General features: G+C 40.7%; 1 protein-coding gene across 2 annotated transcripts; it reads left to right on the forward strand.

Annotated features, from left to right (window-relative positions):
• The first annotated feature begins 376 nt into the window (after window positions 1–376).
• fmn2b (formin 2b) lies at window positions 377–27,332 on the forward strand. 2 transcript variants are annotated; one of them, XR_006842093.1, is made up of 21 exons: window positions 377–2,344; window positions 4,002–4,252; window positions 7,167–7,345; window positions 8,138–8,288; window positions 9,814–9,825; window positions 12,086–12,138; window positions 13,316–14,289; window positions 15,214–15,358; window positions 16,383–16,470; window positions 17,894–17,955; window positions 18,311–18,402; window positions 18,574–18,703; window positions 19,133–19,279; window positions 20,253–20,312; window positions 20,687–20,807; window positions 21,531–21,623; window positions 22,207–22,258; window positions 23,165–23,314; window positions 23,517–23,598; window positions 25,222–25,338; window positions 25,421–27,332. XR_006842093.1 is itself a non-coding variant. In XM_046377838.1 (20 exons), the coding sequence occupies exons 1-20, from the start codon at window positions 684–686 to the stop codon at window positions 25,246–25,248; spliced, it is 4,530 nt and encodes a 1,509-aa protein (XP_046233794.1). In that variant the 5' UTR covers window positions 377–683; the 3' UTR covers window positions 25,249–27,332. The 2 variants fall into 2 exon arrangements, 1 of the variants encoding a protein (XP_046233794.1); XM_046377838.1 differs by having other exon boundaries at window positions 25,222–27,332.
• Window positions 27,333–27,888: the final 556 nt, after the last annotated feature.

Raw genomic sequence — 27,888 nt, forward strand, 5'->3', positions numbered from 1 at the left:
TTTAATTTGTGTTTTATAAATACTAAATAGATAATGAAAGCCATTTTGAGGTTTCAATAACCAGTAGCCTGCAGTTACAGAGACGGATATCAGAGGTCCCTTTATTGGAGCCTAGCACTTAGCATTCTGGGTAATGTAGGCAGGAGTCTGTAAAAGAGGGTGTCCATTTCTGTCGCCATCCTTCAGTTTCAGCATCTTTATTCCTCTCAGTTGTTTTTGGCCCTTTTGCCCGCAAGCTGACCATTGTGACCCCATCCCAGTTGCTCTCCATCTATCCTAGTCTGCCTCTCTGCCAGATTTCCATTGAGTATGCAGTGTCTGCGTCACTACTTTCAGCAGATGGAGAAGAGGAGAAGGAGGGGGAGGGTAAGACAGAGAGAGAAAGGGGAGGAGGAATAGGGAGCTGCATCCCTCTCTTGCATCAGCGTCAACATCACTGCCACGCCAGCCTTCGTCACCGGAAAACAACGAGGAAGATCATCGCACAACTGAGCTAAAAAAAAAAAAAAAAACACCATCAGCAGCTCCTCCTCCTCCTCCACCAGACATACATCCACAGATTGGGCAAAAAAGGTTGTACCTTCCCCAGGCACAGGCATCTAAAAGCTCCCTCAGACAGGAGGAGCTCTCCCAGGCATGACCTGAGAGAAGAAATAGGAAGCCATTTGACACTCTCTACCAACATGGGCAACCAGGAGGCTAAGCAAAAGAAAGCTGCAGCGGCATCTGGTAATGGAAGCTACCCTTCACTGGATGAGGGATGGAAAGAGGGAGGAGGGGACGTGACAAAAAAAGGAGGAAAGAAACTGGGTAAGCATGGAGGCAAAGGAGCAGGCAGCAGTGGAGGAGGAGGAGGAGGAGGGGGGGTGCATGGCACAGGACCAGGAAAGAAGAAGAACAAATCCGAGCCCAAGTCCTCTGTTTTCTCCATCCGGAAAAGAAAGGGAAACCTGAAAGGGAAAGGAGACGCATGTTCTTCAGTAACAGGCTCAAAGGAAGACGTTTTAGCATCTCAACATGATGAACTGGACAACACAAAAACACCTGAAATGTCTGCAGATGAGCTTGGACAGTCGGACACTGAGGTTGCTCTCCCTGAAAAGAAAAAGAAACAAGAGCATGATAAAAAGCATGGAGATGGAAGAGAGCAGGAGATGCAGCGGAAAGCCTCGACAGCAGCAACATCTCCCACAGAGGATGGAGGTCAGAAGGGAGGGAGCTCGGGGTCAGACACAGACATCTACAGCTTCCACTCAGCAGCTGACCACGAGGATTTGCTAGCAGATATCCAGCTCGCTATCAAGCTCCAGCACCAACAGCAGCATGGAGGGGTTATTTCAATTATGGAAGCACAGAAAGGAGGAGAAAGGGATTTCAGCTGGAGAGGAGAAGAAGAGAGGAGCAAGCAGAGTAATGGGGTAGTTAAATTAACTCCTCCTGAGGTTCTTGACCTAACCCCAGAATTAGAACTGGGATCTGATGCCCTGTCATTCCTAGAGACGGGAACTCTATCTGGCTCTGTCAAGCACATGGACCAGCCCACAGCACTACACATCCCCTTCCCCACTGAGGTGAACGAAAGGAGGGAGGAGAAGGAGAAGGAGGAGGAGGAGGAGGAGGCCGAATATCCGGAGTTAAATGGGAAGGGGGAGAGGGAGAGAGAAGCCTCTCTTTGTGTTGCCACGGGCACAAAAGACCAGCATGCTTGGCTGCAGCAGTCCCCTCACACAGCCATCACTATGACTACTGCAGGGGGGGCAGCAGTCAGCCCGGTCACCATGACAACCAGTGGTAACAGCCTTCCTGATCTCACATTTGACAGCAAGGGGAAAACTCCAGGGGATAACAAGGAAGCAGGAGGTGAAACTCAGGAGGTTGAGGGGGAGCTTGAGGCAGATATGGATCACAGTCCTCCAACTAAAGACAGCCACAACAAAAGTCCTGAACCCTCTGAAGGTCTGACCTCAGGGACTGTGTTTGAAGAAGGTGAGGATCGCTTGGGCTCAGGCACCAGTGCAGAGTCCCTTGAGGACTGCTTGAGTGCTGGATCTGAATCCAACCACTCTGCTGCAGCCAGCACTGGCATCTCCCCCTCCAGTCAGCAGTGCAGGAGGAGTAGTGTGTGCTTCAGCCCACTGCCTCCCCAGGAGAGCCCCACACTGGCCAAACGACTCCTCAGGTCCGCCCACTCAACCTCAAGCCCTGTGGTGAAACCCTACCCTCCCATCTTTCCTTCCTACATCAAGACCACCACCAGACAGCTCAGCTCCCCAGGACAGTCCCCAGCCCTGTCCCCCTCCCACAGCCCCCTGTCCCCGCGCAGAGCCCACCATCACCTCCACAGGTATCTGTGGTGCTGCAGTATGTAAATTGTGATGTCAGATTCTTTTTTTTATTATTTGGATATAAATGTAGCTACTATAAGGAAAGGGATAATTCCAGTTTTTAAATTACTGCAATTCAGGACTTATTTTAATGATTTTGTGCATCATTTCTACTGATAAATACTCACCAAGTTAATTGTTGAGGGGAATGTGGTGTTGCTAAAAAGAAACGAAAAAGGGTAAGAAGCATGAGGAGTGAAATGATCAGACAGGTTATAAACTCTGATCAATTACCATATTTGTGTACACAGAAAGTTTTCCTGTGCAGTGAGGGATTATTAGCAATATTTCAGATGTGTTTTTGTTTTTACCTCCAGCGATTGTGATCAACTGATTGATAAAATCTCCATTCCCCCATATCTCAGAAATTACCTTGGTGAATATAATGTTACAATTACTACATTAAATAACACACAAACATATTAAAATAAAAAAACAAATGTAAATAGGAGCCATACTGTGATAGCATTATACCAGCTGCATTGCCAGTTAACATGCTGATATTTTGACTTATGAGTACTCAGCAGTCATTACTACATTATGACATGAGTACTCAGTCTCATCTTTAAACTATGCCTTCATACCTATATAGTATGAATGTGACATTATCAAGTTGAAAAAGATCTGTCCACGGAGTCAAATTACTCAAAACTGCTTCTGTGGAAATTCCCGCTACAGTTGGTGTCTCCAGTACCACATTTTGATATAACAAACAGACTCAGACTCAAGGTGAAACAGTATCAACCACGCTGGCACAGCTGGTTAAAAAAACTGGTCATCAACAGAACATTCACTAAAGCCCGCCATTCGTTCCAATTTCATACTGAACATAGGCAGTTAACGATAACATTGGCGGGTTTACCTTTGAAATAGACAAAAGCAGGTAATGATTTTTGGTCAGCCACCACTTGTTTTACTAAATTAAATTATTACTGTTATTACAGATTTTATTAGCTGTAGCTAGTTAAGGACTAACATTGCTAGCTGTTCAGTATAATGGAACTAGCTCCTATATGAAACTGCTCACAACAAGGTCTGTGGATTAACCTGAGTAACTGGTTCATGAATTTTGAAAAATTACATTGCTATTGACTTTTTCAAATGTATTCTTGTAGTGCTTTGAGTGAAGTGCCTTCTGGTTCCAATATCTCCAAAACTCTGTAACTAACACCAAAACAATGTAGAAGGACAAACTATGCACATGAATATGTTAATTTTGAGGTGTGAACTGTCCCTTTAAAGGTACTTGATGAGAACGACTCTATTGGGTGTGGCAAATGTATCTCACAAAAGCCAATAAACACTCAAATCTGGCATAGTGATAAGTAGGACTAGTGTTACACATGTAATAATGTTTCAAATTACTAATTTCCTTTTCCACTGCCTGACAGCCACTGGATAACATCTTTATGATATGCATTACTTCTGTACACTGTAAAAAAACATTTGTGTGGAAGTTGTTTCTCTTACATGCATAAATGAAACTGGTTAACTGTACAAAAACAAAAATTTGAAACACCACAGCAACCTTTGAAAAATGATATGAATTCAAATTACAAAATTCATACTAAATAAGCTACAAAATGCAATGCTAACTAGAAACGTAAATGTTGACAGGACGATGGCTGAGGGTCACCGAAGTCGCAGACAGCGCTCTCGAAGCCTTGCTGGGCCTCTGAGTCGCTCGGCTGACTGGACGGAAGAACTTGACAGGCGGCTGAGGAGCAGGGAGGAGGATGGAGGAGTCTCTGAAGGTTCACGGGAGTATCTGATGGGTTACAGAGGAGGAGGCAGCCAACCCATCTGTGCTACCACAAGATCCTCCTGTGGACAGGTTTCCACCTGCGGCTTTCCGGATGTATTCACAGGTTGGTAAAAAAGGTTTCCACTGATTTCTGAATCTCAAGGTTAATTGCTAGAGACTCTCAGCTGTTCCACTTCAGTAGTTCGCGTGCAGGTGAATTATCTCCCTGAACTGAAATTTGTTCTTACAGTAACACTGAGCTCTCTATATCTGCAGAACAGTGACAACATTTTCAGTTAAAGAAAAATACATGGCAGGAGTAATCATTTAGTTAATTCTCATAAAAATCAATGTTATTGAGCTTTAGCATACCGTAGGCAGAGTTTGTGTTATGCAGTTTGCCAACAATAAATGCCTAAAGGATATTTTTAGTTAGAGACAGGCTCATTCTTGCTCACTGATTTTTGTTGGCTCATGTGCTGTTCATTAAGTTCGCGGTCATATCCTTTTTCTTTCGTACATTTCCCTCAAGAACAGAGAGACTGACAGAAATCAGCAGCTTTTAATACACATTTGAATTTATGAATAGTAGAAGATTACAGTTGAGGGAACTCTGGGCTTTTCTGTCAGGCTGCAAACTTGAAGTACATAGCATTTTGATGGGTCAGAGAAGATGGGCCATACATTTATATTACCTTAAGAAACCAGATTAGTGTGCATTAACAGATGGGAATACAGAGAACACATGCACTGTGTATGTTACTGAGAGCACAGTTTACATGCATCACAATGCTATTGCCATTTTACACATCAAGTATTTGGGTTTGAGATTCCAGCTGCTGAGGACTATGTCTTTCTATCTGTAATAATAAGCTGTATCATGTCTTTTGTGTCATTGAATTCTGATTAATGTCCTCAAGTGACTGACTGGCTGGTTAGGGGACTGAGCCACTATTAGCATAAGAAGAAGAATCAGCTTTATTGGCAGTATATATATTTTTACATACACACACTGAATTCGTCTTCTGCATTTGACCCATCCTTAGTTGAACACACACACATGCAACACGCGGCAAATTGCATTCAGTGAAACACACACAGGAGCAGTGGGCAGCATCAAGCGCCTGGGGAGCATATTAGGGGGTTAAATGCCTTGCTCAAGGGCACATCAGCCGGCTAATGGAGGGGAGCATTTGTCGCATTCATCACTCCAACGCACGCAAATTTTTCCTGCCCGTCCAGTGGAGGAATCAAACCAGTGACCCTCCGATCATAAGCCGCTTCTCCAACCTCTAGGGCTGCCCCCAAGCATAACATACCCAAATTAAAGACCCAACTGTTGCTGAGCAAGTTGCATTGTGGGCAATGTAGGTGCCATATTTTGACCATATGTGGAATACAAAAGAAGATATCTCTGATTCTGCTGCTTTGATTTTTATCAATGTAATGCAATGCTAAATCATTGGTGCATTCATTTAAACCCATTCAGATGGACTGAGACTTCTATCCCTTCAAAAGTTAAGTTATCTAAACATCAGGAACTTTTGGGACTCAGTGTGTCTTACTTAAGAACGCTTTGACATGCAGACTGGAGGAGATGGGGATCAAACCAACAGTCCTGTAACAAGTGGACGACCCGCTCTACCTCATGAGCCACAGCCGCTCCCAGCTGTTGCTTTAACTGATGACAACTGTGGTGAACAGGACAGCTAAACAATGAACGGAGACTGAACGTAAAGCTGAGTGGCGCTGCAGTTTCAGATGATAACACTTGGTTCAAAATGCTGGATGCATAAGTAAACACTGCTAACTGTTTTCTAACGTCCTCTCCATATCAACTTAAAATGTGAAAATATTGTAAGCAAGTTCATGGAATATTTTTTTATTTAAAAAGAAAATGTATTAAAATTTTAAAATACCCTACTTGACTCCCCTAAAAAAAAGTCTTCTTAGCCTCTCTTCAGCAAAACGAAAAAATACATAAGCCTCCACCATTTCTGACCCCCTTCATGATTTTTTAAAAGAGAGACAGCATGTTCTGATTTCTTCTGCAAAGGTATGAAGGCTTCTGAAATAAGCTGTTAGAACACAGAAGAAAAGCTGAGTCAGCATACCTGAAGCTGGATGTTTTCCTCTGAGAGGAATCTCTTCTTTCCTCCCTGCCTCCTGAAAGACCCAAAACCTTTCTTGCATCAGCATCTCCTCCAGCTCTCTTCACCTCTTCCCATTGCTGTGCTCCTTCGCTCCAGCTCCTTTCTGGATTTTATCTCGGGAAGCTCTATTCCTTCTCAGAAAGCACCTTCACCATTCCCACCTGCTCAAAAAGCTCCTTCTTGAAGTTGTGTTCTCTCCTAAAGAGCTTGAAACTCTTCTCTTTTTCAGAGTTCTTTCTGTTGGGCTCTCCTCACTTTCTTCAGACTGCTTTCTGAGCTTTTACTCCAGTGCATCATGTCAATCTGCTCTGTTATTAGAAGGCCAAGGTGTCAACATGAACCTCAACACAAACTTGTCTATGGTCATTGGCTCTGCTGATCTCTTTATCATTTTCACTGAGGTTCTGCATTTGGATTTTGTTATCCAGATGTCCCAGTGCCTTCCTTTGACTCTTATCTCCACCTGTAAGCTTTTGGCAGCCATCAGTATTTCTTCTCTTGCTGTATGTGGTGATCCAAAAGCATTACTGGGCACAGTTCATCACTGTGGGCAGTCACAGTACATGCACTTACATAGATTCATGAAGGCAAACCTTTGAAACACCTTCTGATTGCCAGGGACTGTCAGACATCACTCACTCAAAAGCCTAAATCAGACATGGACATTGCAAGCGCTAATGGATTATGAAGGGAGGTTTTTTTGTTGTTGTTGTTGTTGTTTTTGTCTGTGGGGGTTTAATAAAGACCTGGTTTAAAAAAATTATCCAGCCTCTGGGATTTCAGCAAGTTGCATTTAAACTGATTTTACTAGCCTTAAAGTACTTATGGTTCCCAGGTTCACACTTATACAAGTCACATGAACTGTTTTCATCATTGGCTGTGCAGGTCGAACTCTCCTGGAGAAGCTGTTCTTGCAGCAGCAGCAGGAGGAGCCGGAGGAGGCTGAGAGGCTCTGCTCCAGGATCTTGGCCATGGGTCTTCTGCTGCCTTTCACGGACTGCTTCAGAGAGCAGCTGGGAGGTAGCACTGCCCACATCAGTGCCACAGCGTCAGCCAAGTTTGAGGTATGTTGTCAAATCCTAACCCACATTTTCACTGACTTTTTTATGCTTGTTGCAAGTTGTTTTTGTATGTTCTTAATGGAGGTTTGTTCACAAAATAAGGGATCTGTGTTATTATTACATTATATGTACACAACGTAATTTTATATTTTCCTTTACAGCCCTTAAAGTATCAGCTGAGCTGAGAAAAATTATGCAAAAATTTTCCAAACTGCTCAATGCATGAGACTACGAGGCAAGCTTGTCTTAACATGACATTTTCAGTCGGCTCATAGGAACCAATGTTTCTCTTATGTGAAAATGATTGACTTTTAAATATAGTATGATACTGAAAAGGCTGTTTCTCAGAAACTGCATGAAGTTATATCAAATACTTTATACTATTGGACGGAACTCATCTTTGTTCAAAATTTGACTCACAACTTCATTCAGTTTGTGCTTGTGTATGAGGTCAGTTAGCTTCAGTCTCTGTCTTGGCCAGCAGTGGTTGTGGCCTTGCAAGACCACAAGCAAATACATGGATCCTAGCGAAGAATCATGATGGCACAATTAACTCAGGTGATTTGGGTTGTGATGTGATGAGATGCTTATTACATAGGTTTATTTATTTTTTTATTTGACAGTATATTTTTCAAACTACTGTCCAGATTTTATTTCTATACCTGTACATTTTTCCATACACCATCCCTGACCCTAATCCACTTTTTACTGTCATGGTTGAAGAGTTGATTGGAATGAGTGTTAGCATAATTTGGATGAAATATAAACCATTTCAAAAGAGTTCTGTTTCCCCAGCATGACCAGCTGTACACGTGGGCAGCAGTGAATCAGCCAACTCATTCTCTGGATCCTCTTGATGGGAAACTTCCAGGGCAGTTGAAGGGCCCATGGCTTCCAGCCAGGCCAGGCGGAGACAATAGGGCTGGACTCAAATCCTCAGAGGCAGGTAAGAACAGCACTCCCCAGTCTGTCCTGGGGATAGCTGATAGTTGCTGATAGTTAGCGTGCTGGTCGCCACTCTGTACCTCCTGAGGTGATAGTCTGATAGCTCCTCATAGCCACTGCTGGGAGATCCAAGCTTTTGAATAGCAAGTTCACAAGCTCACCCAGTGTTTAATCTAATAAGTAAACAAAGCAAACTCACAAAATGTCATGAAAAAACAGAAACATGCAACCTTACACCTTCTGAATTCAAGTTTTTCTCTTTTGCTGAAGGAATTCAATTTCAATTTCAATTTATTTATACAATCAGAATTGTCTCTAGGTGCTTTACAGAGACCCAGAGCCTGAACCCCCGAGCAAGCAGACAGTGACAAGGAAAAACTCCCTTTTAACAGGAAGAAACTTCGAACAGGACCCGGCCTGCAAGGGAGAACTATCATGGGCAGATGTTGATATTGAATTCAAGCTTAACTGCCTTCTTAACTCATCATAAAACGCACTTCATTCAAACTATACATAGACAGTGAAACTCACCAAAATGCTCTTGGTTTGTCTTTCCACAATGCTCTCTGGATTGGTTCACCCCCACCACACTGATGCCAGACTCTCTCATGCCGTGCCTGTAATGTTTTCTTGTCACCAATACAGGCTGGCAGTAACTCTGGTGATATGCTGCACTTTAGATTTTTTAACCTAACATAAAAGCTAACTTAGATTTTCAAGCTGCTCCTTTAAAGAAGTGTCGAAGTCAAGGTTTGTGGTTTTAGGGGACATTATATTGTAACTATTTCTAGACAAACAGTATATTCATCCACTCATCAGTTTTGTGCAATGTCACAAGCTACACATGAACATGAGACTGGTATTGACCCTCTTATCTCACTACTGATAAGAAAGTAAGTAAATAAACATATTTCCCAAAGTTGGGAACTATTCCTTTAACAGGATGTAGGCTCTACAGTGGCTACAGATTGAATAAGTATGACCTGATGATCCTCAGATGAACTAATGATTAAACATGGACATATCCTGAATACTTGTATCTTGAATAGACATCTTGATATACTTAAATAAATCATAAATCATACAAAACTGTTTCCTGTAATAAAAATATTTTCTTTTCGACTACTATAATATACCGTACTATATGAAACATCTTCCATAACTTAAATGTATTCAATTAATATCACAGATTGATAACGTACTTGTCCAGTTGTGTCATTTACTCTGTGAGTACAAGGTGTATTTTGTTTAATTCTGGAGATTTATTTGGGTTTTTTCACTGAGGTTGTTGCCTTGCTTTTGCCAGTCTCTCAGCCTCTAAAGTGGAAGTAGAACATAGGGAGGTTAAAAAAATGCATGTTGTTGTCTTTTTGTGTCAAAGCCAAGTTTAAAACTCACTCATCTGTGTTTGGGTTTATGCAAAAACACTGACTTTGTGTTGTTGTGTTTCTTTTTTTTCCTTTTTCTTCCTTTTCCTATCCTCATCTGAATGGGATTTCTCCATTTCCCTGCATTGGCATCTTTAGAGGACAATCAAGGTAAGCAGAAATTACTATATATTGTGAGCTCTGTTTTTGTGTAGACTGAAAGCTAGAGACTCTGTGAACACTAGCAGCTCAACACTGTTTTCAGCCCAAATGCGGATTTTGTCGACCTGTTTGATAACCTGTCACCTGACAACTACGGCCTTAGTTTCCACTTTGGCCTATAATTTTGGCTTACACTTTTGTCCAAACTGTCCAATCAGCATGGCAGACAGCCTGTGCTGTTTTAGTGACTTTTGTTAGTGAAAATTCCCGCCTAGGCGTCTTTAGTATCATATAAAGCTGTTACTTTTTAATCACTCAGCTTAACAAAAAGATTTGACTGCACATTTTATAGTATAAAAGTTGCTGCACACATATTATAGTTCTTGAAAATAAAAGGGCAAGGCCAAACTATGACAAAAGTGCCTTGACATTTTAAACATTCAATCCAGTTTTAAAAGAGATAGTTAGACTTGGACTCTGGATTATGGAATATTCGACAACAGGAATGAACGAGTCCACCCAGCGAAGCAAAGATGCTTCAGGCATTTATGAAGCTCTTGCTGCATGTTCCCTCACTTTCTCAAGCTTAACATTGTGCTGATTATTGGAATTATTGGAAGTTTTGTAGTTTGAGATGTGAACTAGTAAGATTTTTCACCCAAACTCTCTTGCAGTAGAGCATGCATCAACTACCAGTACATTGTGATGATTTCCTCATGAGCACTTACTGTAAGAATCCTAGAAACCTGCTGTATAAAAGGGCAGAAAAAGTGATCTTACTAAGGGTCATCTTGTTCTGCAACATAGGATTTCAGTACAGGCATTTATCATGTTATCCATATCAAAATCATCAGTCTAGTCAAGGTGATGTTAAATCTGGAAATGCATTAAAAGTCCAAATATGCATAAATATCAATGTAAATACACTGTATAGACAAAGTATCCAAACACACCTCTTTATGGGGATGCTTTTCAGGGTTTGGGCTTGAAAAGGCCCCTGACTTCCAATGAAGGGAAATCTTAATGCTTCAGCCTAACAAGACATTTTGGACAATGCTATGCTTCCAACTTTGTAGCGACAGTTTGGGGAAGGCTGTTTTCAGCATGACTCTGCCAAAATGCACAAAGGAGTCAAGGAGTTTTTTTTTATTGTCATTACAACTATGTATGTGTAGTTCATAGAGCAATGAAACAACGTTCCTCCGGGATGCTACGTGGTGCTACGTAAAAGGAGTAAACATAGTGAGTTTAAAAATTGAAAAAAATAAAACTAAAAACAAAACAAAGCAGAATACACCAATTTAAATATGAGATACAAAGTACAGCAGTGCAATAACAATACAGACAATAACACAATGAATACAGCATGGTACAACACAGTACAATACAATACAATGCAATATGGACAATAGACAGTGCAACATGAACTGTATGACATAGCAAAGTCCTTAAAGACATGGTTGGATGAGTTTGGTGTGAAATAACTTGACTGACCCACACAGAGTCCTGACCTCAACCCCATCCAACACCTTTGGGTTAAACTGGAACAGAGATTGTTAGACAGGCCTTTTTGTCTAACATCAGTTCCTGACCCCACAAATGCTCTACTGCATGAATGGGTAAAAATTCCCCACAAATTGGAGTTCAATGTTATTGTGCAGTAAAAATAACGATGATGGCGGCACGGTGGTGCAGTGGTTAGCACTGTCGCCTCATAGCAAGAGGGTCCCAGGTTCGAATCCCGGTCTGGGCCCTTCTATGTGGAGTTTGCATGTTCTCCCTGTGCCTGCGTGGGTTTTCTCCGGGTTCTCCGGCTTCCTCCCACAATACCAAAAACATGCACATTAGGTTAATTGGTTACTCTAAATTGCCCCTAGGTGTGAGTGTGAGAGTGTGTGGTTGTTTGTCTTTGTGTGTTGGCCCTGCGATTGACTGGCGACCAGTCCAGGGTGTACCCCGCCTCTCGCCCGTAGTCAGCTGGGATAGGCTCCAGCTCCCCTGCGACCCTGACGGATAAGCGGTATAGAAAATGCATGGATGGAAAATAACGATGATGCTGTTTAATGTGCCACTGACTGTTTTCAGTATCGCTGGAAAATTCTGGTACTGAGTGAAATGCTCCTCAATCAATCACAATGTAATGTCAGACCTAAGACTTTCCACTTTGAAATGTTCACAGTTAGCTATAGAGAATTCCTGGACCTTTAAATAGGTGTCTCTCTGTTGCATTGTGTGTTGTGCTGACCTGCTGATGTGTCTGTTTGTTCAGAACACCACACAGCCACCTTGGGATTGAGGCCACAACAGAAAGAGAACCAAGAGGTAAGTCACTTTAGTTTTCTCTACTTTACTTAAAGCCTGAGACCGAAATTAATTTTGGTAAAATGTCTGTAGATAACAGACAGTATATATATGGTATTTCTGTACAAAGTTGTGCAAAAGCATTTTGAGTTTTCCAGCAATTTGTTACATTACAACATGATCGAAAAGTAATTCTTATCGTTTTTCTCTATTAGATCTATACAGCATTTTCTTCTGCAGTGAAGTAAGAAATGCCTCAATGGTGTGCTGGGAGTAGATTATGAATAAAAAACAAACACATGGACACAGAGTGAAATGCAAAGTTCAGTTATAAATGGCTTCGTTTAAACAATACATGAGATAACTTTTACTGTAGGCTGACTTGTCAACCATGTGAGAAGCTAAATTTCAATGATGTTGTGCTATCACAGGAGATTTCCTAGATTTTGCAACAGTGACCTCTATAGGTCGAAAGATATGTTTGTTCTGACCACAAATAGTGGCCTAATCTTACCTTACATTTGGCTGTGGTATTCTCAAACTAAAACATTTTGTTCAAATATATTGTTTTTCTGGAAGATTACAGTAGCCTATAAACTTATACAGATCACCCACAACATTAAAACCGCTGACAAGTGAAGTGAATAAAATGAATCACGTACAATGCAATGTTACGCAGGAAAACCTTCAGACAATCATATGGAAGTCCTTTGACACACACCACAAAGCTAAATATGGCAGACCAAATACCCCCTTGTTGTGTCCCTTCGCCTGACAGCTCAGGGAAAAAGAATGTTCAGGGTCTGCAATGTTTAGGTGGGTGGCGTGTGTCAAATAATCCACATAGTCCACATGATTGCCAAAACCAAAGGTCATGTGAATTAATTAATTAATTAATGAATTTTTTTAATTCATTTTATTCACTTAACCCATCAGTTTAAATATTGTGGCTGATCAGTGTATGTCGTATCATAAACGTATGACTTAATTCTGGTGATTCTGTGACATTGTGAAAATAATGACAAGTTTATTTCAAATCTAAATTTTCTGAAAACATTATGAGTTAATTCTCCAAATCTCAATTTTTCCTCTACACAAGAGTCACTCAAGCACTCCATTGTAGTTTTGTGTTTGCCAAGTATTCATCATAGAGCTTCTCTGATTTTCACTGTCCATTTTGGTGTTCATTCATTTGCAGGAGGAGTGTGTCCTTCCTTCAACAAAGCTGAAGGAAAAACACGTCAATGTCATCCAGCAGCTGGAGCAAACCATAGAAGACCTCAGGACTAAGATTGCTGAGCTGGAGCGACAGCCCCCTCTGCTGGACAGAGACAGTATGAAACCCAACACCTCTACCACAGACAGGGAGTGTGGAGGGGAGGAGAGTCTGCTGAGGGATATGTGTGATGCTCACCTCCAGACTGAAACGGCTCCTGCTGTGGGCAGCCTGGAGGCCAAGTCAGTGCAGACCTCACCCATGGAGGACAGCTTTAAGTTCAAAGTGCCTTGTAGTGAGCCAGGTGGAGTGAATGGCATGATGCAGCCTCCACCCAGGCAGGATGGCTTCCAGTGTTCATGTCAGCTGCAGCCTCCTCCACCTCCTCTTCCAGGAAGAGCAGTGCCTGTGCATCCTTTACCAGTACAGACTGTGGTACCTCCTCCTCCTCCTCCTCCTCCTCCTCCTCCTCCACCTCCACCATTACCAAGTGGCTCAATGCCAGCTCCTCCACCTCCACCGCCATTACCTCCTGGTTCAGCAGTTCCTCCACCCCCACCTCCTCCTCCTCCACTTCCTGGTGGTATTGCTCCACCTCCTCCTCCTCCTCCTCCTCCGCTTCCTGGTGGTCTTGCTCCACCCCCACCCCCTCCTCCTCCTCTCCCTGGCGGCATTGCTCCACCTCCCCCTCCTCCTCCATTACCAGGATTAGGAGGCCCACCTCCTCCACCACCACCACCTCCAGGCTGTGGTCCTCCTCCTCCTCCTCCTCCACCAGGAGCTATCTGTGTTCCCCCAGCTCTTCCAGGGGCTCTAGGCTCCCTGCCTCCTCCTCTGCCATTGGGGCTGTACGCTCTGGGTCTGACCCAGGAGAAACCACCCAGGAAGCCTGTGGTGGAGCCTCCCAGACCCATGAAACCCCTCTACTGGACAAGGATCCAGCTGCACTCCAAAAAGTAAAGATGGTGTAGCTCAAATAACCTCAATGTGATTCTGCAGTTTATTTAAATTTACTTTCATTCTGATCCCAAACATGATCTATTCTACATAGTGGAGGATAATGAGATAAATCCAATACAGCAAAAGCCACTCTTCAAAGTGTACGTCTGGTATGACTCTCTCGTAAAATTTGTTGTGCATACAGTTTGGATAAAAGCAGTAAAATCCAGAGAGAACTTTTTTTTGACAGCTCCAGACAACAGAACATTTTCCTTTTGACCACGTCCACGTTTACTTCCCTTGGGATTGTTTGTTTTTCCCAATGTGTTGCTGTTCAGCAGCCTCAAACCGTCTCTCTTGTATTTCAGAGCCTCTTGCCTGCACATGCACTCAACGCCTATCTGATATTTACATTTTGTTCAGACTTTTTAGACATGTTCACATCCTTAAGAGCATTTAAAGTGCCCAACAGTAAGGTAAAGTAAGTATGGCAAAAATTGGATATTTTCCATAGTGTATTTGGAGACAGGAAAAAAAAATCCAGTGATTTACAACATTGTGGCATACTTCAGAAAAAGTTTAGCAACAAAATAGTTGATTTGTATAACATAAACCATATGCATTGATTAATGAAGTGAGAAAAAAGGATTTTCCAAAGTGGACAATGTTTTCACAAAACTAATAAAAAGTAGAGAATAAATGCTTGTATAAAATGTAATTAAGTGAAATAATGCCTGCCTGTCTGTAATGGAACAGGAACCAGCTTTAGTCACCACCACTGGCTTCTGGAATTTGTACTGTTTTTCTCACATGAGAAAATAAATCGAACAGATCACATTTACACTGCATACAAAACTCTAACACTATTTTGAGACCTGTGAGGGGTGTAAACACACTATGCTGCATAAAATCGACTCTCTGTGCTCTTTTGTGTTTCTCAGGGAGGTTTCTTCTTCGTCTGTGTGGGAGAATATTGAAGAGCCTGATGTGGACTTTGAGGAATTTGTTGAGTTGTTCTCCAAAACGGCTGTGAAGGAGAAGAAGCAGCCACTCTCTGATACGATCACTAAGTCCAAGGCCAAACAGGTCTGTGTGTTTTACATATTTGTACGGGTAGTATTGTGATGATTATTAGGCCAATGCAACTGGTCACAGGTTTTGAACTGATTCATTTTAAAATGTCTTTCTTAAAATTTAACTTCTATTCTGTAAAGAAAAAGTTTGATAAATTAAATTTAAAGGATGACATTCAGGGCGGCACGGGCCTGTGTCTGCATGGGTTTTCTCTGGGTACTCCAGCCTCCTCCCACAATCCCAAAAACCATGCACATTAGGTTAATTGGCTACCCTACATTGCCCCCAGATGTGAGTGTGTGGGTGTGTGGATGTCTGTCTTTGTGTGTCAGAGCTGTCCAGGGTGTACCCCGCTTCTCGCCCATAGTTAGCTGGTCCAGCCCCCTCCCCCCAGTGACCCTGGCAGATAAAGTGGTAAAGAAAATCGGTGGATGAATCATACTGTACTTTCAATTCAATTCAATTCTATTTTATTTAAAGTACCAATTCATAACACAGTTATCTCAAGACACAAGACCCCACACTGAGTAAGCATTTGGTGACAGTGGCGAGGAAAAACTTCCTTTTAACAGGCAGAAACCTCGAGCAGAACCAGACTCAGTGTGGACGGCCTTCTGCTGTGACCTTTCATCACATATAGAATCCATGTCATACTTACAGTGTATTCTGCTTTCTGTTTTCAGCTGCAAACGAAACAATTACTGTGGACATTCACATCATTTTTGTCCGTTTTAGTGATCCCTCACCTTTCCTCTTGCAAAAACATAGCTGTCCATTCTTCACTTTCATAATGTGGAAGGCGGTGTGTGTTGCACTGAGGCTTTAAACTTTCTGTAGTGATATCATGCTGTCATACGTCCAACTTTTAGGAACTGCACAGCCATTTTTACAGTCGCAGCATAATCTTTTGTACCATATCACTGAAAATACATTAAACTCAGATGCACAGCAGCACAGCATGGGACACTGATTAAACTGCTTTGGGAAAGCTACACCTGAACCTTTGAATCTGGGTTCATATTTGTGTCTTTTTTAGGTTGTGAAGCTTTTAAACAACAAGCGTTCTCAGGCAGTTGGAATACTTATGTCCTCCCTGCATCTTGACATGAAAGATATCCAGCATGGTGAGTTTGCCATTTTGTAAGCTTTAGTTATTTATAGTATGTGGATAATACAATATTACAATACAATGTACATTCGTACAAGGTTCTGCCTCATAAAATATCATAATTTAGTCAGGTATATGCCACCCAGGGTACACTTTTGAAAAGATCTGTCCCAGCAAGCCATTAAAGTGGGAAGAGACAACTTTTCAATTCCCCACCAAACATGTTTGTTTCTGGCTCCTTGCAGCTCCTGGTTTGTTTTCCAGCTGCTAAAGTTAGTTAGTGGTAGCATTAGCAGCATGTTTACCGCTATCAACCTGGATTCTGTCCAAAGAAAAATACAAGCATAAGCATCCCAGGTTGAACTAGAAACTCTGACCTCAGTTCTATGATAAAGGCACCTGATTAGGTGGGCAGGTATTTTTAATGATCTAGTAGAAAGAATGACAACTCAGTGTCAATTTTATGGACACATATGTCAACAGGACATAACACCAGAGCTCTCTCACTCCATCAAGTGATTGCCTGTCGCTTAAGTTATTTTGCCTGGGTTTTTATCCCTCTTCATCCTCACCCTGTTTGTTTCCTCTGAGAGTAGGGTTCTTTTTCTTTCTGCAGAGTAGGGTTGACAGCTACTGGAAAAACAACTCCTGTTCCTGTATAGGTTGTGCAAACCTATTTTGGCTCAATGTGAAAATTATTCTTCTAAAAGGAGAAAAACAAAATCCACTTCAGGATCATATTTAAATACCCATTTTACTGTATTTAAATTTAGCTGATGGGAGAAAAAGTACTCAAATCATTTACTTCAGTAAAAGTCACAGTACCACAGTGGAAAAATACTCTCTTACAATTAGAAGTCCTTTATTCACAGTTTTACTTAAGTGGGTAAAAGTACAAAGCCATTCTTATGCAAATATACTTAGAGTATGAAAAGCAAATGTACTCATTTTGCAACATAGCCATTTTTGAAGAATGAAATGAAATCGAATATAGTACCATCTTTACGATATATTGCCATACATTTTTTGACTGTATATTTTGCAGTATTAGCCTTTGCCTAGCAGACAGGATTTAGTGATACAAATATGCTCCTCTTGTTTATCACTTTATGCCTTTTTTGACAATTTGTTTTGCATATCTCAACAACATCTTAGTTTTCTTAGACAGTCAGTGTAGTCAAATATCTTCTTTCCTTGGTTTTGTAAGACTGAAACTAACCGGTGACCTAAAATCTAAGGTATCTAGACGTCGAGCCTCAGCCATCCTCGGTTTTCTTTCTGTTATTAATATTCCATTTTCTCCCATCTGCCTTTTCCTGAAGCTCTTCATTCTCTTTCATTACAATGTACATGATCAAGTAAGAACATTGTTAGTCAATAGTTCACTGTTCATTGTTTGCGGATGTGACTTGTGACCTCTCCCTGTTTATGTCTTTAAGCTGTCCTGAATTTGGACAACACAGTAGTTGACCTGGAGACCCTGCAGGCCCTGTATGAAAATGTGAGCAACACAGACTCTCCACAGCCAGTTTATGGTCAGACTGATCATTAGGCCTTGTTTACATTTATTCCTTAAATCAGATCTTTAAGACAGACTATTTTCACTTTTATTTGCAACTCATTGGATTGAATTTTTGTGTTTCGTTGTGGATTTGATATCACACAAAAGTCATTTTGAAATCAATTTTGAACAACCAGAGCATTAAAAATGTGAAATATTGTAAAAATCTGAAACACCTCCAAATGTGATTTGGATTCAATTTGCAAAACATATAAAAAGCCAGAATACCCTTGCCTTACTATTAAGATGAAATGTATGGACGTGGACACAGTCTCTTGTGTCTCCTCTCCCACAGAGGGCACAACAGGAGGAGCTGGACAAGATCGAAAAGCACATCAAGTCCTCAAAAGACAAAGAGAATGCCAAACCTCTAGACAAACCTGAGCAGTGAGTTATTCCTCAGATACATGTGCACTAATGAACAGACATAGTGGTGAATGTTGTGTGTCGTTCTGTAAAGGCTGTAAAACACACAGGAAGGAATAAGAGAGTAAGTTGAAAGATGTCAAAAAACATGAGATAGAACTAAAACAGCTTTTGCTTTCTCTTGTTCTGCAGATTCCTTTACCAGCTCTCGCTGATCCCAAACTTCTCTGGCAGAGTCTTCTGCATTCTTTTCCAGTCCACCTTCTCTGAGTGCATGTCGTCCATAATGAGAAAACTGGACACACTGCAGAGGTTATGCAAGGTGTGTAAAAGTCTACAAACTGAAGAAAATACAATACGAGATGGAAATATTTCCTGATAGGTTTTAGTTTCTGTACAGGTCTGCTGTATCAAACATTGATTGAACATTGAACTTCTCAATCACTCTCAAAAACAGGCCCATTTCCCTAAAAGGTTGAAATATTTTAGTAGCTGAGCTACTGTCACTGACCCAAGCTTTTGTGTGTTCATCCTTCAGCTGATTTTCAAACATTATTTCTAAATACATGGTTGTTTCTAGAGATCTGTTGTTGATGTTTCCAAAAAGACTTTCCCTGTCCTCAATGGAAAGCATTTCTCAAAAGTGTAGGAATAACCTTTTTATCATGTCACCACCAGTCATTTATCCATTATATTTTCTCTTCATCTTCACTTTGTAGCTTTGATTGACACGTCTCTGTCACCTCTGCAGGCGTTGCAGGAAAGTGAGACGGTGAAGCAGGTTCTAAGTCTGATTCTGGCCTTTGGCAACTTCATGAATGGTGGTAACCGAACGAGAGGCCAAGCTGATGGCTTCACCCTCGACATTCTGCCCAAACTTAAAGATGTAAAGAGCAGTGTGAGTAAAGACAGAAACACACTGACACATATTAAAATGTTTGTTGAGTTTATATTCAAGCATTATCTTTATATTAATCTTATTTATAGTGTTGCAATGTTGCTTAACTCTAAATTTATGTACAGACTTGTTTTTTACATAGTATGAACTCATCTCACTCAACACATAATTTATAATCTGTCCCCTCTGTGTATTATATGTGACTTCATAGTGTGAATAGAATGAGATTATTCTTTTCAGTCCACTACATCATATGGACCGTCCTTTATGTTCAATATCCAGTCTAAGAGTAGTAATAGTACACCCTGTTGTAAAATAAAATGCAGTGAAAGTGTCCTCTTGTTTGAAAATTGGTTGGCCTCATGTCCCTCATAATAGTTAAATAGTTAATACGTCTCTGTGTTTTTATTACAGAGGAGTAGTATTTGTACTTAAATGCATGCAGCCTTTTTTTTCACCCAGTCCACCAATGAGGCTTGTATTTCCCCCAAAAGAAGTAGCTGACAATGATAAAAGTGTATTGAATAATGCAACATCCCCATAAATTGGCTACCTGTTTATTTTAGCGCTCATTATCTTATTTTATTTTTTGCACTGTATAATATGTGTCTTTCACTCTTATATAGTTTACTTGTAAGTTCTACTCCTACAGTCTTGAGGCAGTAGTATAATAATATAATCACTATAATCTTTTTTATGTAGTTCACTCAAAAAAAACAATTGGATTTAATTCAAAAAGAACATTAAAGACATTGAACTGGACCATATTCTAGATTCTAAATAACAGGGTTAGGGTTAGGTGGTCTCAGTAGCCTAAATGTTCAGATGTTTCATAACCACAACACCCAGGGTTCAGGTATAGCTTCACACCTTTGCTGCAAGTCATATCCATCCTCTTTCAGTCACAGGGAAACACTAGAAGTACTACTCCACTCCTGCAAAATTGCTATCCTTTTCTCTTCTCCACATGCAGGATAGCAAGAAAAGTCTTCTGTCTTACATTGTTGCATACTACCTCAGGCACTTTGATGAGGTAAGTTTTTAGGTTATTGTTCCTCCTCCCAAACTCTTTTTTGCACTCTTACCTTTGTCTTTGCATGTTTTGTCCCTGTTTTTATATTCTTATATTAGTCATCCTTTTATATGAAGCTCATATTCACAGCTTCTGGGTACAACATAGCAAACTGAGGATAAGAAACATACTTTGACAATATTCAAAAAACACATTTCCACATCCCTCTGGTGCTGTAAAAATTCATATTCATTACGCCTGCAGCCATTAAATTGAAAATAAATTTTGTGACGGTCCTAAAACTGTAACAGACGTTTATGATTAAATTTGTGTGTGTGGTGTGTGTGTGCATGTGTGTGGATGGGGTGTGTGTCTGCCTGTCTGTCCCTCACCAGGATGCTGGTAGAGAGACTTGTGTGTTCCCACTCCCCGAGCCTCATGACCTGTTCCAGGCTTCACAGATGAAGTTTGAAGACTTTCAGAAAGACCTGACACGACTCAGGAAGGACCTGAGAGGTAACACACACACACACACACACACACACACACACACACACACACACACACACACTCAAATACAGTATACAATTTACATCATAATTAGCCTCAGTCTGTGGCTTCTGTTGATTCATCAAATTTCTGTTTAAGGTGCAGAACTACCACATACTGATTCACAAGTGTTTTGTTCTAATCTACCAAGCTCCTCCAAACAAACCTACTCTTTTCAGTCTATTTTAGCAATGGAATCTTTTTTACTCTTGTGTGCAGTTTGTTCATTTTACACATAAAGCAATCGAGATTCACCATTATAAACTCAGGTGAAATACCCCTTCCATCTAAAACATCAGTGAGGAGCCCGGGTTCTCCTAAAGAACATGTATGTATAACCTCAGAGATGCAGAGTATTGGTTACAGTGTAACACCATAGTCCCCAATACAAAGATGGAGTTATGGTGAACAACAGCTACACTCAGTCCACTATGCATAGCTGTCTGCCACAGTATCATTTTTAATACGACTATTGTACTAAGTTGGTAGTGGTACCAGTGTTGGTGATTTTAAACCTCTACATGTAAATGGCTTAAATGGCTTCGAGCTGTGGTATATTCAAAAATGTTTTGTCCTTAAAGCTTTTTGTTTGCAATAAACGTGTACAGCCTCAAGGTATCTAACCATCATTTTATATATATATATATACTCTTAGCTTGATTGTAATTGTTGTCTCTATTATTTTACCAGCGTGTACAACAGAAGTAGAAAAGGTGTGCAAGGTTTCGGATGAGGATAACTTGCAGCCTTTCAAAGACAAGATGGACAACTTTCTTGCCAAAGGTAACTGACAAAACAGCCCATAGTTCTTAGGCATTACTTTCATATTGAATAAATCTGCACCAAACATTTATGTTCAGTGTTAATGTTCAGCACCACTATGGAAAGTACCCTGCAGACTTGCAGTTAACAGTTTGCTTTTTTACCCTTTTTTTTTTAAGTCTGATCTTTAACTAACCATAATCAGCTGTTTTTATTGTTGAATATTAGAACATTTATCTTCAAAAATGCATTGTGGGTATCCTTGGCCTCCAATTGTGTATAAACTTTGCCAATGGTCCATCTGTGGAAGAGCTTGAAACTTCTCTCAGCATCAATATCCTTGTCTGATGTTACCAAGTGGCCCATTACAGGAGCTAATTGCGATATAAAAATGTAAAAAAAAAAAAAAAGAGCCCAAAGACCGCCTTTGTAAAAGAAACATCTGTAGCCCAGTCTTTACTCTTAAACCATATAAAAAAAACTTTTTTAAATGTGTTTCACATCCAAGTAACGTAAAGTCTACAGAACATATAGTTGGGCAGTAATTGTTAACAACAAACCAAGGTCATGTTTCATGTTTCTTGTCATTTTCCACCTTGCTTAGCTAAAAGTGAAGTGGAGACCCTGGAACTTCAACTCAGCAGCACTCACAAAATGTAAGAATAATGCCCTTTATTTGTTTAATTTCAACTGTCTACCCCACAGAGAACACAGTTTGTGCCAGTGAACACTGAGGAAAGCTGTGATCTTTGCCTACGGTGATCAGTACAATACATCAACTGGTCTCTATTCCTTTTATTACGTAGTTTCAATATTGATGACTAAAGCCTTGATCGTACTTCAGTGCAGATGCATACTTGCACACAGACACCCATGCTTCTATATATACTAATCTAACAAGTAACATATGCACTGTTGTTGTAATCTTACACCACAACCACAGCACTCAAAACCAAAGAGTGCACATTATTTCCTTTTTAACAGCGCTGCCCTGACACATTCTTGTCAGTACCCATTGAAATGAACCCTCACAAATAGAAGGCTTCTGGTTTCGGTAAAGTAAGATTTATTAAGTAGTGCATCCCCCAAGCAATGAATTAACTACTCAACTTTGCTGGCAAGAGTTTTTGATTACTAAAAAAACATTCACAGTGATCATTACAGAGAGGTAATGCTTCTATACTGTTTTCCACATTCTGTATTATTTGCAATGCATGCATTTTGTTATGAATTTCTCCTTTCTCTCATTATGGATTATTACTCATTATTGCACCTCACTCCGTTCTTTGCACTTTGCAAAAGTGCACTTAAATACAGTACTTGAGTAACTATGCCTATTTACTTTTGACCATTGAGATCTGAGCTTCATAACATATGTCATGTTACTGCATAAGTTTTCCCACAAGTTAAGTTTGAGTTATACTTTCTGCATCCACTTGGCCATACCTCATGACTTAAATTTCATCATCCGCCACATCTGAACTGTTCAGTCACTGTCTTGTCTCTACAGTATAAATAAAAAGGAAAAGTCAACTAATAAACTTACGGTTGTGGTTTGTTAGGTTCCTCGAACTCACAGTGTTCTACTCAGTGAAGGCCAAGGCAGGAGAGAAGGAAGTTTCACCCAACACTGTCTTCTGCATCTGGCACGAGTTCTCCTCTGATTTCAAGGACCAGTGGAAGAAGGAGAACAAAGCCATTCTCAAAGAGAGGTACAATAACAAAGGCTGATAAAGAACCTACTATTGTTATTGCTGTTATTATATTAATATATTAAACTTTCTGCTTGAATCAAGCTAAAGTGAAAATGAGTTGAATGCAAAATTGAGACCAGCTAAATGGATTACCATTATGACATTAATTTTGGCTGCTAAATTAGTAAGGAGTTTATTGAATTACGCATATGTTCCACAGATTAAAAGCAGCAGAAGAGTGTTTCCGACAAGCTAAGGAAAAGTCTGCCTACAGCGTCAAACCCAAACACGCAACTGGCATTGTAAGTTCACTTTTGACACAGTTAGGTTCCAAAAATGTATATTTCCATTGTGTATTAGCATACTAAGCACAACTGACAAGAAATGCCTTTGAGAAATACTACTTTATTTTAAGTCCACCTTATCAGAATGTATATGCAGCATGTAATAAAAAGGCAACACTAGTGTTATTGGGTGGAGGCTGGGGTGGCAGTTGCTTGTTGTTTAACAGTGCCTTTACTCGTAATTTTTTAATTTATCTTCACCTCACCTTAGACCTTAGACCTTAGGCTTTGGACTAGGCTGTGTTGAGCAAGGAAGGAGAACTACTGACCCAGAGTGAGGATATTGCCAAGTAGTGGGAAAAAAGTATAAGGAACTAACTCATTCTTTGTGGTGGAGGCAAAGACTTGAGAATCCATGGAGGGGGTTGTTGAGGTGGTCAAGAAGCTCCTCTTTGGCAAGGTATCAGGTGTGGATGAGGTTTGCCTTGAAATGCAGAAGGCTTTTGGACACTGTTGGGCTGCCTTGGCTGACACACCTCTTCAGTGTTGCATGGAGGTTGAGGAAAGTGCCTGTGGAGTGGTGAAGACTGAGGTGAAGATTCAGCGAGGGGGAGCAGTATGGATTCTGTTCTGGCTGTGGAACAGTCGACCTTCTAACCGTTGCAGGTTTGCTGGAGACTGGTTTGACCATCCAGTGTGTTGTGTGAACTTGGAGAAGGCCTATGTCCGTGTTCTTCAGGGATTCCTGTGGTGGGCCCTGAAGGAATATAAGGCACTAGGGCTATTGCTATGAGATATCTGGTCCCAAACATGTTTTCAGTGGGTCTTGGACTCCTCAAAGGTTGCCCCTTGTCTCTGGTCCTATCTGTGGTATTCATGGACAGGATCAAAAGGCCCAGCTCGCTCCCTCTGGGCTGGGAGTGAGTTGCTGCTCCAAGAGAAGGTGTTTTCAGTAGTGTTGTTAAGTTGTGATTGGAAAATGGAGCTTGAGGAGGAGCTGGAAAACATTGCTAGGGAGAGGGATGCCTAGATTACCCTACTAAGCCTGCTACCATTGCAACATATCTACAGACAAGTAGAAGAAAATGGATGAATGGACGAAACATTTTGCTTTAACAGGCATTCATTTTCATCTTCTCATGATGTACTTAAAGAGCAGCACCTAGTATGATTAGCTAATATGTGGCCATAAGCATGCATGACAACACAAACGCTGGTGAAATGGGCTTCATTCATACACACATTAAACCAAAACAACTCATTAAACCACTAAACTTTCACAGCTCCAGTTGCTTTTCTCTCCATCTCCCATTTTCTTCCTCTACAAGACTAATAAACACTAATTGTCTGCAACCACTCAGTCGGTGTGTAAGGGAGCTGGTGAAGATCATATGATTGTACCACTTGCAGAGTCTCTGTGCTGGGGAAAAATGCCAATCAGTGGCAGATAATTGTGAGACATGATGTGAAATTGTGCTGTTTGAATATTAGAAATGAGTTCTGAGCATCTCCGTGTCTCTCTGTCCAATTCACTTAACCAAACAGTGGTTAGCCTAAATATTTACCTAGCTTTGAGCTGTTTATAAGAAGATGATAGACAAATGTAATACACTTAACCTCTATGATGTTTCCTTTCCATAGAAAGCCAAGCTTGGCATGAAGATTTGACTGAATGGACTTGGGATGCAGGTTTACCTGACTTTGGTCACCAGCAGTGAGTCAAAGAGTATGAAAGTATGAAGAGGAGAGAAGAGAAAGGTGAACGGACAGTACAAATGTGAATGCATGTATGTGCAGCTGAGCCTACTCTATGTCTTGTCGCGTTTATTTATTTTTCCAGTTCGTTTGGTCTGCTCTTGCAGCCTTACATTGCTGTCCTCTCCATCTGTCTGTTCACTGAATCCACACAATCGTGGAATGATGCTCCTGCAGGACCACTTCAATAACACCATACTGTCTTTGCAGCCTATACCCCTACATCCATGAAGTAACAAATGTCACACTTAAACGCCGAATAGTAAAGTCAAACAGTAACCCTAAACTGTTTAAGGAGCAATAAAAATGAGGCATGTGATGTAATGAATGGCATAATTAACAATGGCCATCATCTTCAGCCCTGATGAGTTATAAAAAGTAACATTTATTAATCATTGAGGGATGTAAACACACTTTGGACAGGTGTCAGTCATCAACACAACAAATAACTAGCGTATCTTTTTACTGCACAACCAAACAAATGTAGGCTGATAGCATTAATGATGTCATGTTATCTTAATAATTCAAGACACAGTGTCTTCACACATGTTAACTCATGATCAGGTGTTGTTTTCCACATGAAGGATGCACACAGTGACTTTTGTCCTGAATGCATCATTTCCTGTGAAGTGCTTGTAGGTTTGAGGAGAATGGACACTGAAAAAGAATGCGGAAAGTTTAACACCACCCATGTCATAAGTTGAATGTGTAATTTCATTATTTGTGTTTTGTTTTTGGAAAACAGTGTTTCCTTCTGCCCAGATATAAACTCTTTCATTTGATGCTAAAACTGGTTGTTTGACAGTTCAGAAACCTGAAGTACACTGGATAGTTGTAACCAAATGTAGGAGGCAAAACAAGAGCATCAGTTTCAATAGCCATTATTCAGTAGCCAAAAGTCTGACTAAGATGTAAACTCATCTTTTTCCAAAGCACTAATATTTCCCCAAAAGATATGGTCATCATGGTTCACCATTGGATGTCAGCATGATTATGCATTACCATGTGTTTATTTAATTAAATATTAAAAAAATAACTTCAAATTTAAATTTAAAAACTAAATATTTCTAAAAATGTTTATTATTAAAACCAAATTTGGGTATTGTTCAGCTTTGGTATGGAGATTGTTTTTGTTCGTTTGTTTGTTTTTGTTTTGCTTTGTTTTGTGAAGCATATCCAGCAAATACACAGAGCCGGCCCAGCTTGTCTGTATAAATATCTTGAAATGTCAGCAGGTATGAAAGGGCAAGAGTGACTGGCATTGATTAGCTGCACTTACAAACAATCACTGATATAATCTTGTTATATTGTACAAATGTTACTGACAATAACTTCAGAATGCTGCGTTGAAAGTGTCAGAAGTCTGAGTTATGCCAGACAACAGCCATAGACACATCCTTTCATCCTTTTAAATGCCACCGTAAATCATCACATCACATTTGACACACTACCACAACGTCGCTTGCGATTCTACATCCTGACTGTCTACTCAGATTTAGGATCTCAGTAGAAAATCAAACTCAGTATGCATTTGTACAGTGTTGATGGACAGGAGAAGAATGCCAATGTAAATTCCCATGCATAATTTTAATGTATGTTCAATGATATGCCATAATTGTACCACAAAAAACACATATAAGTGTGTGTGCGCATGTGTGCGTGTGTGTGTGCCATCTTTGTGGTTGAAAGCTATGTGATGAAGGGTGTGTATAGTGCATTGAATTACAGCTATGAAATTGCAGGACTAATGACTTTATCAGTGTAACATAATAAATTGTTAAAAAATTATTGTGAGACACGTTTTGTGTTTCTTTCATTGATGTCCTTTTCTCCTGGTCATTATGATGCTGTCAATGAGAATTTGACTACATTTTAACAGTTTCCTGTGCAATAAATGTTTGTGTATACATGTACATAAAGAGGATGCACGAGCAGTGTAATTTGTGTAAAATAAAGAGAATGAATTCTGAATTATTTTGGTTGGTATTTATGTAATATTTCATTGTGTTAAAGTCAGAGATGTGAGTGAAAGGTTGCTGTCCAGGCTGGGAGATGAATGACCACAGAGGAGTTGAAGTTTTGATGGGACATAGCCTGATGTCAGGGACAAATTAATAATGTCTAGTAAGGAGGTGACAAGTAAAGGGAACACTTCCTTAAGTAGCCCAGTAGGAATAGGATCTAAAAGACAGATTGTGGATTTGTAAAAGGAAATCCATCCTGACACGTTCACCTCCCCCACCCCAGCCACAGCAGGAGCCCTGACACCTCAACCTGTTCCCCCAGGTTCTCAGCTCACCTACCCCCCCACAAATGGTGCGGCTCTCTCTATCACAGAGAGAGACGTGAACAGGCTGTTCAAAAAGCAACCCCCCCCCCCAAAGCAGCCGGACCTGTCCTTGTATAACCAGCCACACTGAAGCACTGCCCTGACCAGCTATCTCCGGTGTTCACAGACATTTTTAACACCTCACTGGAGTTATGCTGCGTGCCACCCTGCTTCAAATCCTTCACCATCTTCCCTGTTCCCAAAAAACCAAAGCCCTCTGGATT

Source organism: Scatophagus argus, chromosome 21 (genome assembly GCF_020382885.2).
Source record: "Scatophagus argus isolate fScaArg1 chromosome 21, fScaArg1.pri, whole genome shotgun sequence".
Lineage (NCBI taxonomy): Eukaryota > Metazoa > Chordata > Actinopteri > Scatophagidae > Scatophagus > Scatophagus argus.